The 13,855-nt window shown below is 38.7% G+C and overlaps 1 protein-coding gene across 2 annotated transcripts in view; it reads right to left on the bottom strand.

Moving 5' to 3' along the window:
• The window catches only part of sms (spermine synthase), a 129,593-nt gene that overhangs the window by 73,113 nt on the left and 42,625 nt on the right, over positions 1-13,855 (bottom strand). For both annotated transcript variants that reach the window (XM_039745577.1, XM_039745578.1), the window contains exon 2: positions 6,684-6,804. In XM_039745577.1, coding sequence (XP_039601511.1) covers positions 6,684-6,804 — 121 coding nt within the window. The remainder of the gene's footprint in view (positions 1-6,683; positions 6,805-13,855) is intronic.

Here is a 13,855-nt window from a genome sequence, read left to right as displayed (position 1 = left end):
ATCCAGTTTTCATATGGTGTGGGGGTGCATATACATATAATTATGTTGGCAACATAAAAAGGCAGGACTGCTCTGGCATAATGCAGCATAAAAAGGCATCTTCAATTACAGATGCCTAACGCAGACAGAAATCAGAGAGCTTAGATGTGTGTTTTGTTCTCCTCTTCCCATTACACACAGTGATCTGCAGAGATCAGACCTTTTTTTTTTTTTCAATTTAGTTCAGGCATGCTGTGGCTGAAGCTCATGACATTTACAGCAGCAGTAACATATTGCCATTCAACATATTTGCGCTTGTTGCGGACACTCGCGGTTAGACCCAAAAGAAAAGTTTCTTTGTGTGCCTCTAATTTAAGAGTTGAGAACCTTTGTCTCACATTGCTGAATGTGTCATGTGGCCGATTTACCTGCCAATGAAGGTCTGCAACATTGTGAATGTATGAGGGTGAGCGGAATGGTTCATATACAGTATGGTTGTATCAGGGTGGAACTGGATGGGGTTTGAGGTATGTTCCTGAATGCACATTTATGAGGTGATTGTGATCTTATAAAGGTTAAATTGCACAGAAATATGCATACTCAAGGTTTTATAAATCTGTTTTTTTTTTTTGGTGTACACATATTGTCATGCTCAAAATCATGCAATGTTTTTATAAAAGGAAAAAAAAAAAAAAAATCGGGTATAAACAAGGATTCCGCACTGGCCAGGAAATCCAGGACATTCATCAAAACCAACTTTCAAATCATGAATGTACAGTTTCAACATTTCTTAATTTGAAGTACAAGCAGGTTAAGAAACACATTTAAGGTCAGAGTGAGTCAAGGGTAGAAAAAGAAGTATCAGCCTTGTGGTTTACAGCTTAATAGCCAACTATGTGCAGTTGTTGCATTATTTCATGAAGTCCTATATTTAACTCACTTTTTACCCAAAAAATAATGGTTTTATACCTGCATGACTTTCCATCATTTCAACTTGAAGGAAATATATTATGATGCTGTAGAGATTGGGAGTTCACACTGATACAGTGCATTACTGCCCCCACCACATGACAAATTACCTCAGGATCCCAGTAGGTTTAATTTTATTTAAAATAATATGAGAATAAACCACATCATCGTATTCTTAAATCTGGTTAATTTCATTCAGGGTTGCAGGGGCCACAGGTTTATACCAGCAGCTCCTTCTTTAAAGGACAATTTAGAATAATCAATTTAATACGTCTTTGGGTTGTGGGAGTAAAACCAGAACCGCTGGAGAAGAAACAGCAACTAGGCAAAGAACTCAAACCAAGGACAATTAAGCAACAGTACCAACCACTGCACCTCTAGATGGCTCTAAATACAAATAACAATATTTAGAACTTCATCGCAGGCATAGTTTTCTAAAATAATCCAAGTCTTTACCTTGTATACATCAAAACTGGCACCTGAATCATCTTACAGTAACATTAGAGTGTTAGTATTGAAAGAAACCTCCCAGACATGCTTACGCATCATCTTTAGAGTGGCTGAGCACTTTGAGCCATAGGCATGAAAGATGCAAGAGCTTCGATTTATTGTAGTGTAAAATCAATCACATCTGTGGTGTCTTTGTGCCTGTAAGCAGTTCTTCCTCGGATCTCTTAACAGATTTCAATATTTCACTAGGAGACTGCTCCTAATTTAGGGCCTGGATTCATAGATTAAATTCGGCATTGCCCATCATGCCAGATCAGTAGAAAAGGGGTGGTAATATATCACCCAAGTCATCCATTTAATGAAAAAATACAGACATTACGCAATTATATACAGTCCCATCCAAAATTATTGGAACTTCTGATAAAGAGTAAAGAAAGTGTTATGGAAAGAGAGAGAGAGAGAGAGAGAGAGAGAGAGAGAGAGAGAGAGAGATCACAAATCCCTTAATCTCACACAGAAAAAAAATGAGAAATCCAACCTTTAACTGAAGTAAATTTATTCTGAGAAAAAAATGACTTTTTAACAAAACCACACATGCCACAAATATTGGCACCCCTGCATTTAATATGTTATACAACCTCTCTTTGCCAATAAAACAGCACTAAGTATTTTCCTATTACACCTTATAAGGATGGAGAACATACAGCATGGAATCTGAAACAACTACTCTTTACAGAATCATCCAGGGTCCTAGATCCTTTTTTGTACACTCTCCTCTTCAGCTCACCCAAGAGGTTTTCACTGGAGTTTAGGTCCAGTGATTGAGACAGCCATGACAGAAGTTTGATTTTGTGATTCTTTGACCATTTTTGTGTTGGACACATGTTTTGGATAATTGTCCTGCTGGAAGATCCAACGATAACCCAGTTTTAGTCTCTTGACAGAGGCAGCCAGATTTAAATTTAAAATCTCCTGGCATTTCATGGAGACCATGATACAATAAGCCCTAACAAGTCTCCCAGGGCCTTTAAAGGAAAAACAGCCCCAAAACATCTATCATACTTGACAGTGGAGATCAGGAACATTTCGGTATAGCCCTCCTTCTTTTTAACCCAAACCCACCTTGAGTGTATGTTGCCAATAAGCAAATTTTTCATTTTTTCTGTACCACATAATACAGTTTCAGTCAAAAGTTTCAGTAGCGTTTAGCAAACTCCAGGCATTTATGTTTGTGGTTAAAAGACAAGATGAGCTTTTCTCTATAATGCCTTCCAATAAATAAAGCTACTTTGTTCTAAATTTCTACATTAGTGATCCTTGGAGATTTTTTCCCTCTCTTACCATCCTGCCTCAGTGTGTGTGTGTGTGTGTGTTTGAGGGGATGGGGCAATATAAACCTTTTATCCTCTTACAGGAAATGCGATAACAGATCCAGTTGATTTCAACTTTTTAAATTATTGCCCTGTTGACATGGGAATTTTCAGGAGAGTAGCAATTTTTTTACAGCCATTCTCTGACTTATGAACGTCGACACACTTTTCTCTGATTTAAATTGTGTATTCTCTTATATTTCATATGTTGATGAATGAATAAGGAAATTTGGCCTCTGTGCTGCTTCATATTTATACCCCAGTGAAACAGTTAAGTTACTGTTATACTTTGCTCATAGGAATTTCTGGGGATGCCAATAATTGTGGCACATGTGATTTTGTTAAAACAAATTATTTCTTGAGGAGGGATTTTTTTCCCCCTAAGAATTGGATTTCTCTCATTTGTTTTCAGTGTAAGATTCAGGTACTTGACCAAAAGGTTTTTTTTTTTTAAAAACATAACCCTTTTTACTCATCTTTACTAAGGGTGCCAATAATTGTGGAGGAGACTGCACAAACTGTACATACATACACACACACACACACACACACACTTGTAGGATTCCTTTTAACAGCGGATATCAGCTCTTTCTAAAGGTATTCAATATGACTGACATTATGACTCATTGTTGGCCAGTTTAACACAGTCTATGATTTCATTTTCAACCATTCTATTATGCGTTACGACATGTGCATTAGGTCAGTGTCCCACTGGAGGACCCATGATCTTTTCCCATGTTTAGTTTTTTTAATACTGGGCAACACATTCTGCTCCAAAATTCCCTGGTCTGATGTCTTAAGTCCCTTAGCATGCTCAAAGCTAGGAGTACCAGCAGCAGCAAAAAAGGCCCAACTGTCATTTCAGCCAGGGGCATATGTGTACTTTGTTTACTGTGGGTTTTTGCTTTTTTGATTTTTTCAATGGTTTTTATGTAATTTCTGTAATGTTTGCATATTATTTAGTATTTAAATATTGTTTCTCTAAGTTTATATAGGTTTATTGTGCTCCATGAGTGGAAATCCCAAGAAGCAGGGCTACCATAACGTCACACCTGAAACTTTATATTCTGGTGGATGAGATGGCTTCCCTCAGGGTCTCTTAGAGTGTTACTTGGAGTGAGGTATTTTTTTCTTTAGATTTTTCTGGTGTATCGATATTCATGCTTCTGTTTTTGGGATTATCGTTTCTGATTTCGTATTGGGAGTTCTTCACCTTGAATTTCCTTTTTAAGCATATCCTACTTGCCTTGGACACTTTTTGTGCTTTTTCACTTTCATTCAAATAAAATCTTGATTTATAAAGATTCTTTTGGGGACTTTGTATGATTGAGTCATAGGTTTTACAGGTCCTCTCGCTTGTATAGCATTTTTGAGTTTTTAAAACCAGCTCTGCAGCCAAAAGAAGAAGAAGAAGAAAACCAGCTCCACATTTTTGGGGGTATGTAGATCAGAGTCTCTGTGGCAGTGGAGGACTGGCTGCTTGGGATAAAGCCACTTCTAGCAAGGTTCAAGAAGGTCCTGACCTGCTTTGTGGATCTTTCAGAAGGCTTTAAACCTTTTTTTACCATATTTTGTCTATAATTTTATAATACCAACATCATTATGGACCCTTCTTCATATTTAACAGAATAGAGTGCTCCTTTTTTTATAATTAAGCCTAATTTTACTGCCTATAAATAAATCACTTGTCTGCATTGCCAAAGTGCTCTTTTTTATTTCATTAGTCCACTTAACATTTTCTCAGAAGGATTTTGTTTATTCTAGGTAGGCAGGGGGAAAGATTACGTCTCAACTTTCTAAGTTTCTCTTTCAACAGTGGAACTTCATTGGCCCTCTCCCTCCCAGTTAAGTTTGCCATGTATGGTTTGGTTGTAAACCATCATTTCAGCTCACTCCAGTTCAACTTTAAGCTCTTTTGATTAATTTTGTTGTGTCTTTTTGAGCAATTCACACAAACATTCAAAGACTTCTATTCATCAATTTTCACCTTCTAAGCAGGTTATTGGAGGTCACTGCCAGCTCCAGGAGCAACAAACAGAACACTGCAAATAGGAATGCTAAGGTGGCCGTGTTCCCTTTGGCATTTTCATGCTTGGTGAGTTTTTTGGATTGCCTCAGGCAGCTCTCTTCATTCTTTAGTCCTCAGCATTGCCAATAAGGAACAGTAAATGAAAGTAAATTTAAAATGCATTTAAGCATTTTAAACATTAAAGTTTTACATGGTGTTTACTGTCACATGTACAGAGCACAGTGAAATTTTCACTTGGATGCGCTAACTAACAACTAACGCCAGTGCTATAATCGGTGACTATTATTAATGCTCTAACTTGAAACACTTCCTTATCTGAAAAATCTCAGAACAATATGGTTGCTGCATGTCAGTGTGCACATTCAGGAGATTTTCCTTAATTCTTTTTCAAATAATTAAACACATTTAGAACTACTCCTCATGAGCTGGCTGTTCAATATATTTTTCTAATTTAAAAAAGAAACACTTTATTGTAGGAAATATCTTTGCAATGGCCAGTTCACATCATTTTGGTCATTTAAAAAAAAAGGCAGAGACATGCCGAATGAGGGAGTGTCAGTTGTGGCACTACGGCCATGTAGCGCGATTCCCAGAGGCTGATCTAGTTCACAGTATCCTCATTGTTGAGGATCCGAGTGGCTGGACCAGGCCAAAGGGTCGCCCACGTAACACGTAGCTGTAGCAGAGAGAGGGTCATTTCCAGAGGGTGGGACTAGACCGCGTGTCTGCCTGGGGGGTTGCCAATCGAGATCCTGAGCTGTTTCGTCGTGTGGTGTGCGCAGCAACACACTGCACCAGTGCATGCTCCCCAACTTGACTTGACAAGTGGTTTCCAAGCTTAGTCCTGGGTAAACTTTACGGCTACAAGCCTCTACTCTAACCAGCTTCACAATCAGTGCATCATCTCATTGTCTAGATACCTTGCCTAAAAACAAAATTCATAAATATACTATGAGTGATTTCAATTTCACTGCAATGGATATCTACTTCTTCAAAAACAAAATGATTGAATCATTCAAAAGGATGGCAATAAAAAATGTCATGGTAACTTTTCAGTTTTATACTAATTCCACATATTTGCTTTCTTAAATATTATTGTTCGATTCTGTGCTGCTCCACATTAAAAAAAGGAATTTATATAGAGAAAAGCTGATCCACTGCCCACTTTTTTCAGGAAATATTATACGTTATATACTTTAAATGCAAAGGTACCAATAATATTGAAAATGTATATTTATACATTTTTCCTGGTTTTGCAGGACTGGCAATGCCTTACTCCTTTTGGTTTAGGAAAAAAGCACCAACCTGTGATGACCTTGCACTAAAACCCACACAGCACACTATTTATAATGCCCTGTAAAAGAAAACTGAAGCATGTCTGTAGGATATCAATTTTTAAAAATTCAATTATCATTTCAAGTACTGACAGATAAGACAGTGGTGGCAGTTTTAATGACTTATACCTAATTGTGAAGCTCAAGTAGTGTGATGTCATATTGAGCTAGTCAGTAGAAAAAACAGAGTGAGAAACAAGTGAGAGAAAGAAATCATGTGAGAGAGGAGAGAAAAAAAACCAAGAAAAAGAGGCGAAACTCACAATAGAAACAACACAAGACAATTAGACAGCCAGACACATTGAAGAAAAATTCCAGTGCTGTATATTACTCCCAATTTTAAAATGACATTATCAGAAATTTTAAGTCCGAAACCAATTAAAAGTTTAATGGAGTTAATAGTGTACTGCAATTTTCACATTATAAAAGTATTAAAAACAAAAAACACGTTAAGCCTACCAATACTTCTATTAAAAGGAGGAAACATAATGCATATGCATAAATAAATAGCTCTGCAGAAAAAAAAAAAAGACATTGTACGCAGTAATTTACCTGCCATTTTTGCCATAGTAAGTCACAAGACAGTTATTTTTCTCAACATTATGAACCGTTTCTGTCATTTCTTGTTCTTGAAAGACCGACTGCAGTTCTTTAAGGGTGGCGCTGCTGTCAGCTGCAAGAAATAAAAAGTATAACTTAAATGTCTCATTCCATACAGTCAAAGAATGCCTCAAGACAACTGAAGATTATGACTGAAGATTCTTGACCTAAAATAGAAGATTTTGAAAAATCAACAGCTACAAACATGTTGCTTAGCTAGCAAACTAATGATGCAAGACAAAGAAACCTTCTTGAACTCAAAGTAACCATCATATAACTTCTAATCAATCATTGCAAAGGTTTTTTTACAAAGCTTACAAGCAATGTATAGGGACAAAAAGCAATGCTTACCATACATAAAACATGTTTAAAGACCAAGGCAGCACAAAACATTCACTCACTCAATATTCCTCAGTGGGGTTATTTAACAGAATGGTTTTGAATAGAGTTAGGTCATGTTCTTGGGACAAGGAAATACTATCGGACCAATTCATTCCTTGCTGCAAAGATGATAAATTTGTGTTTACATTTCTCAGTAAATTGTCTGCTATACTCATAAAGGTTGAAAGTATATAATTATTGGACCCTTTGCCCTCAAATTAAATTTCTATGTAGAGAGTTTGCAACAATAAGATTCTTTTCCTTATGTTAGGTAGACATCCATCCATCCATTATCCAACCCGCTATATATCCTAACTACAGGGTCATGGGGGTCTGCTGGAGCCAATCCCAGCCAACACAGGGCTCAAGACAGGAAACAAACCCTGGGCAGGGCGCACACACACATACAACCACACACCAAGTACAGTCACTCTAAACTTACACTTGTATTAGAGAGTGTACGTGTATACACATATGAGAGTGCCTTATGATAAGACTTTCATCCTATTCAGAACAAGTGTTTGCTTTGCACCTAGTGCTGCTGGGATAAACTTGGACCCTCACGAGGCTGGAAATGGGCTTAAACAATTTGGATAATGAACAAAAGGAGGATGAATCCTATCTCAGCTCTTTGGTTTCTCGAAGGGATTGTCCAAAATCATACTACTACTTTCTGCCAGGGAAATGAAAGCATCTGAAGAATGCCTCCTCACCACTCTGTGCAGCTCACTGAATTACTCTACATTTTGTGGATACACAATCAGATTTGAAGTACCCAACTCTTGTCCGTAAAAGGTGCTTCAATCAAATTCTAACTTATAAAAAATGTTCCATCCAAAATGTACATCTATATATATAATTCACTAAGGCAAGACAACCATGGAAAGCACGCATGAAGGGGCGTGGATTCACTGAGCCACCAACAAGCAAGACACCTATGGCGCATGCAGGAAGGAGCCACGCCCACCAACTCCTGGCACCTCCGAGCCACGTTGATTGTTCATAGAGGCAAGTTTCTCGTGGAGGTGAATCGCCATATGCAGCATGTAAAATGGTTTGCGAGGGGTATCCAATGGGATTCTTAAAACAATCCTTTCCATCCGAGATTAAAACACAATGAAGTAAACAGTCTTTAAAAATCGAGTTTTCGGTTAAGACGCACGACTGCGTGCACCATAGCAAACTGTTTTACACGCTACATACAGCAATCCGCATCCGCGACAAACATGCGTCTTCTTCACTCACGGACAATTATATGTTGCTCTCTCCAGAGTTCCAGCTTTTCATTCGCTTACTGTTGTATTCTCACACCAACCCGTTTTAGACAACCGTGTCTTTCCAGAGGTGTTTAGCATTCAATTAATATTCATGCATGAGATTGAGCGTGTGTCTACCTAGTGCAGAGAGGCGTGGGTAAGCCATTGAACCCCACTTGGGTTGCAAACCGTGGAATTCCCACTAAGTGCGACTCATATGCTCCCACTGGTTGCGTCCCTACCCTTTGCGCACACCCCCCTCCCACCTCGCTACTACTGTGGTCGGGTGTCTTGGTGGATTACATATAGAAAAGCAGCCAAAACCGCACAGAGCAATGAAACGTCTATGTGAATCACATGTGCATCTGGACTGAGTAAAGACGATAACGACTCAAGTGACGAGTCGGAGGTGGGCACATGAGCGGGCAGTGCATACTGAACGACGTATCAGCAGACTAGCATGACGGAGGGAGCCAAGTGGACGTTCTTCTCCTCTCCTGCCGTTCCACACGCATCCCTCCGTCTGGCAGGACAAGGCACGATGGCGGTCCGCCAGTTTTCAGTCACGGACAATTGTGTGTTGGTTCGTTCCATGCATTGTTACAATGTTGCTTTTCTTGCCGATTTATTACATTACTGATTTTTCAAATGTTAATTTTCTCCCTGTGCTTAAAAATCATTAAAAAATTGGCTTGATTATGCGGCATATGGTACGCCATGGGTTTGCTAGTTTTTTATACATACATACTCCACGTACTAGAAAAAAAACAAAAAACTAATCTCATGTTTCCATGCACAATGTAGATAGTTTGATACCATTTGCAGTTGTCTAGCATTGGCAATCATAGATCTATACTAATAAAAGGCAAAGCCCTCACTCAGTCACTCATCACTAATTCTCCAACTTCCCGTGTAGGTAGAAGGCTGTAATTTGGCAGACTCATTCCTTACAGCTTACTTACAAAAGGTGGGCAGGTTTCATTTCGAAATTCTATGCGTAATGGTCATAACTGGAACCTATTTCCGCCCATATACTGTAACAGACTGCAGGTCGATGGCAGTGCGAGGCTGAGTTCCGTGTCGAATCATCACGCCTCCTACGTAAGTACATAGAGAAAAAGGAAGAGCTCCAAAGAGCGCTGAACAAAACACGCATTTCACAACTGAGAAGGCAGCAAAATATTATGAAGCAGATGATGCATACAAGCATATTCATAAGTGCAGCTACTGCGGAAACAAAGCACGGTGTGAATCGTAAATTTAAATTAAGTTTATAGACACTCTCCAGCTGCCGTTTGTCATGCCTACAACGAAAACGGTATTGGCGAGATAAAAGTTTAATGAGAAGACACGAGGTATAAACGAGACTTTGGATCACTTTGTAATGGAGTTAAAATTGCTGTAGCAAGAAACTTTTAAGTGCCGGGTCTTAGCTAACATTAAATAAAGCCGTGGACATCACGAGATAGCACGAGCACAGATGAGAAGCTTCGATGCATGTACTCCGAGCGGCTCACGTCAACTGACTTTGCAGGACTGGAAAAGATTAAATTAAGTTCATACACACGCTTTCGCTAAATATTCGCAGGCAAATCCACAACTTAATACCGGAAATGCCTGTTGAACATCTTACATTTACAAGTACCGATTTGGGTGCTGAACACTTCGATGAATGAAACCTGTTATCTTTACAACGGTTGACAAACACAGAATGTAACTTGAACACAACAAATCCTCCAAATATGAACCTGACTGAAAGAAAAAATGATAATCAAATCCTTGATGACAGCAACACTCATAACGGTCACAAAACTATTACATTGACAATCAGGTTACGGTATTTTTAAAATGTTTCCTTTTCTTAGCACAAGCACAGCTGAGAAGCTTCGATGCATGTACTCCATAACACTTTAAAGAAAATAACGCATTTAATCACACTTTGCATTCCAAGCAAAGGGCAACTTTTGTCAATGCATGATTTCCTGGTACACCGACTACATTGATGCACACATCAGAGCTACAAAAATGTAAGAGTCGGAAGAAAGCGCGTTGCTAGGACTGATCGGAGGCAAATTTCATTTCAAAAGACTACCCGATGGAAGCCTTGATAAAAGCGTGGTTTTGTACAAACGGTGCCATCTAAATGCAAAACATGTTACAGCGAGCACAGAAACTGTGTATGCTGTTAGCACTAGCAGTACGAGTTTGAGTACCAACAAAAGGTGTCGGCAGCCCAAACCTGATGAAATGACTGGCTTCAGGACCAAAATTAGTAAGTCAACATCGGTCAAACTTACAAATTCTCTTTCAAAATGGATTGCTTTGGACTGTAGACCACTAACAGTGGTGGAGGAAAGGGGGTTAGAAAATGTGCTACAGTTAGCGTCAGGTGATCCAGCTTTCCAACTGCCGTGCCGAAAGACTATTTCAAGTAAAATTCAACTGCTTTATGACACTGAAAACCAAGCAAAATTAGATGCATTACAGAAAGCGGACTTTGTGGCTCTTACTGGGGATCATTGGACTTCCGTGACCGTTAGTAATTCTAATTAAATCTAATTACAAAATGTTCAATGATCACACTGTTTTAGCTTAATGTACAAAATAATTTTTGCTAAGGTTACTCAGAGTTTAAAGGTGAAGCTGGTCAGATTACCTTTTATGTCTTTTATGCCTTATTTATTTATTTATTTTTTTAAGAAGAAAAACTGCACTTTATGTTGAAATTTTTATTATTATTTAAAGACAATACCATTCTGAAAATGTACTTAAAGTACTTAAAAAACCACTTTATTTTTTAAGTCTGCCCAATTTTAGCCAGGGATGATATTTTTGTTTCTGTTTTGAATTGAAATGCAGTTTAAATGCATTTTTTTTTTTCAGGAATTAAAAGAGCTTGAGTTTACAATATTCTTGTCAATGTCTATTTGATTCTGTCACCCACTAAAACCCTTTTAAATTAAAATGAACATTTGTGCTTTGGGGCAAATTTTCTTGTGCGATTACATACAATTAATCAAGATTAATTAATTACAAAGCCTCTAATTAATTAGATTAATTTTTTTTAATAGAGTCCCACCCCTAATATATACACACACACACATACATACACATACATACATACATACATACACACATACATACATACATACATAAATGATGTGGATGTATATGTATATAATTGCCAGCAAAACTAATGACAATGACAAAACAATTACATTGTCAATCATGTTACGTTATTATTAAAATGTTTCCTTTTCTTTTTCATTACTTCTTTAACACACTACTTCTCCACTGCGAAGCACGGGTATTTTGCTAGTACCTAGTAAATCAAAAACTCCATGAAAAAAATTTCAACTACTGGTTTTGCATAATTTACATTTCAAGAACTCCAGCTGTACATGTAGAACATTCTAAACACGTGGTCAATTGAATCGTATCTGAATAAAACTACATCCAGAAAAAGCTCTTATGAATGAAAATGGAACACACTCAAACCGGAATGAGTTCTTGAAACAGACACGCCTCTCATCCATTAGTCCGAAGTTTAGCCTAGGAAGAGTTTATTGAATGGCTAACATGGTGCTTCACATGAAATCACTGAGAGATGAGTAAATATTACAAAGTTATAGAAAAACGATTATAAGAATCAGGAAGAGAATATACCTTGTGTATATCCAAAATGATTCAATAACCAGAAGCTTAATTTACGCATGAAGTTAGTAGGCTGCTGCTAAATAATCCAAAACTACTGTATCTTACGGTTATGAATATAAATGTAATCATGGGAAATGGGTCTTCAATTCAGATGCTCCGTCACACTTAAGACTGTTCCGTTTTCATTCAAGAGAATTTTCCAGAATGGTTTATTAGCAATATTTTATTAAAAATACAGGTGTTTGGGATGTAGTAAGCATACAACTTGATGATTTGACATGGATTATATATCTATATATACATGGTTCATCTCGCAGGGCATCCCAGATATCACTTAGAGGAATCACAGTGCATGGCTCAATGGCTGCCCATGTCTGTACCGGGAACTGAGAGGGTCAGTTGTAAGGGCTCAAAGGGCAGATAAGGAGGTGTTTGTTAGAGGAATCTGTGAGCAAGTGACACACCATCTAAGGTCTAGTGACCCATGTCTTGCTTACACAACATTGCACACATCTGAATATTTTCCTCAGAGAGTCATGATCAGGCCGGCTGATAGAACAGAAGTTGTGAGTCTTTAAGCTTCTACTTTGAGCAGTTGTTTAAAGCGGATCGTCCGGCTTTGAGGCTGATCCTCCTATTAGCTGTAAACCACCCAATCTCACCAAGATTGCATAGGTGGTGAACTAAGTGAGGGTTCGGAAGGCTGCAGAGATCTGTGGTATCCGGGATGAATTTCTCCAGGCTGGTGGGAAGACTGTTCTCCCAGCAATGCAAACAATCTTTGCTTCCATTTAGGAGATCCCAAATGACTGGAAAATTGGACTTATCGCCCCCATCTGGAAAGGAAAGGGTGATCTCCTAGATTGTAGCAACTACAGTGGGATAATTACTTACACACTTACGACTGTAGCAGTCTGGTATTATGCCTAAGAGGTTTGCCATCGACCGCAACCTGGCACTCACAGTTTTCATCAAGTGCAAACGCGTATATCGGCAGAGTTTCTTTGCAACCTTTGACAATTTTCATAGAACGTTCGACTCAAGTGGTTTAGCTGTGATCCCCCCCAAAGTTGCTAGACATCATGAGTGGCCTTTACACTTGTACTGCAAGTGCTGTGCAGAGTGAAGGCAGAACCTCTGCATTTTCCCTCAGTTGATTCTGGGTTTTGTCAGTGTTGTGTTCTTGCTCCTTTCTCTGTCATTGCTTGCATGGACAATGTGTTGGGCAGGGTCACAGGGTCTAGCGGCTGTGGGGTATCTGTTGATGGAGAAAGATTCACTGATCTTGACCTTGCCAATGATGCTATGATCAGAGTCAATGGAGGCTCTGATCAGGGCTCTCAAGAGACTAAGTGAGGAGTCCAAGTGTCTGGGCTTGCGAGTGTCCTGAATAAAAACCAAGATACAGGCCTTTAATGACCTCTTGGGCACATCCAACAGTAGTGTAACTGTTGGCAAAGAGAATGTCAACCTCATTCATAGGTTTACTAACCTCAGCAATGACATTCATGTCTCGGATGACTCTTCCTATGAAGTGAGTAGAAGGATTAGGAATGCATGGGGGGCACGAGGTCGCTGGAAAGGGGTGTGTCGCACTCCTGATATACAAAAGGATGAAAGTCCAAGTCTTTAGTGTCCTGGTGCTTCCTGTTTTGCTATATGGTTGTGAGACATGGACACTATCCAGTGACTTGAGATGAAGATTGGACTCCATCAGTACTGTGTCTCTTCACAGAATCCTTGGATACCGCTGGCTTGACTTTGTGTCAAACAAGCAGTTGCTCACGTAGCCCTGAATGAGGTAAAATTACCTGCATTGTGAGGCAGCGT

The sequence above is a fragment of the Polypterus senegalus genome, chromosome 2 (genome assembly GCF_016835505.1).
Source record: "Polypterus senegalus isolate Bchr_013 chromosome 2, ASM1683550v1, whole genome shotgun sequence".
Classification (NCBI taxonomy): Eukaryota; Metazoa; Chordata; class Cladistia; order Polypteriformes; family Polypteridae; genus Polypterus; species Polypterus senegalus.
Note: the sequence above shows the minus strand (reverse complement) of the source record. Positions and strands in the feature narration are given on the sequence as shown.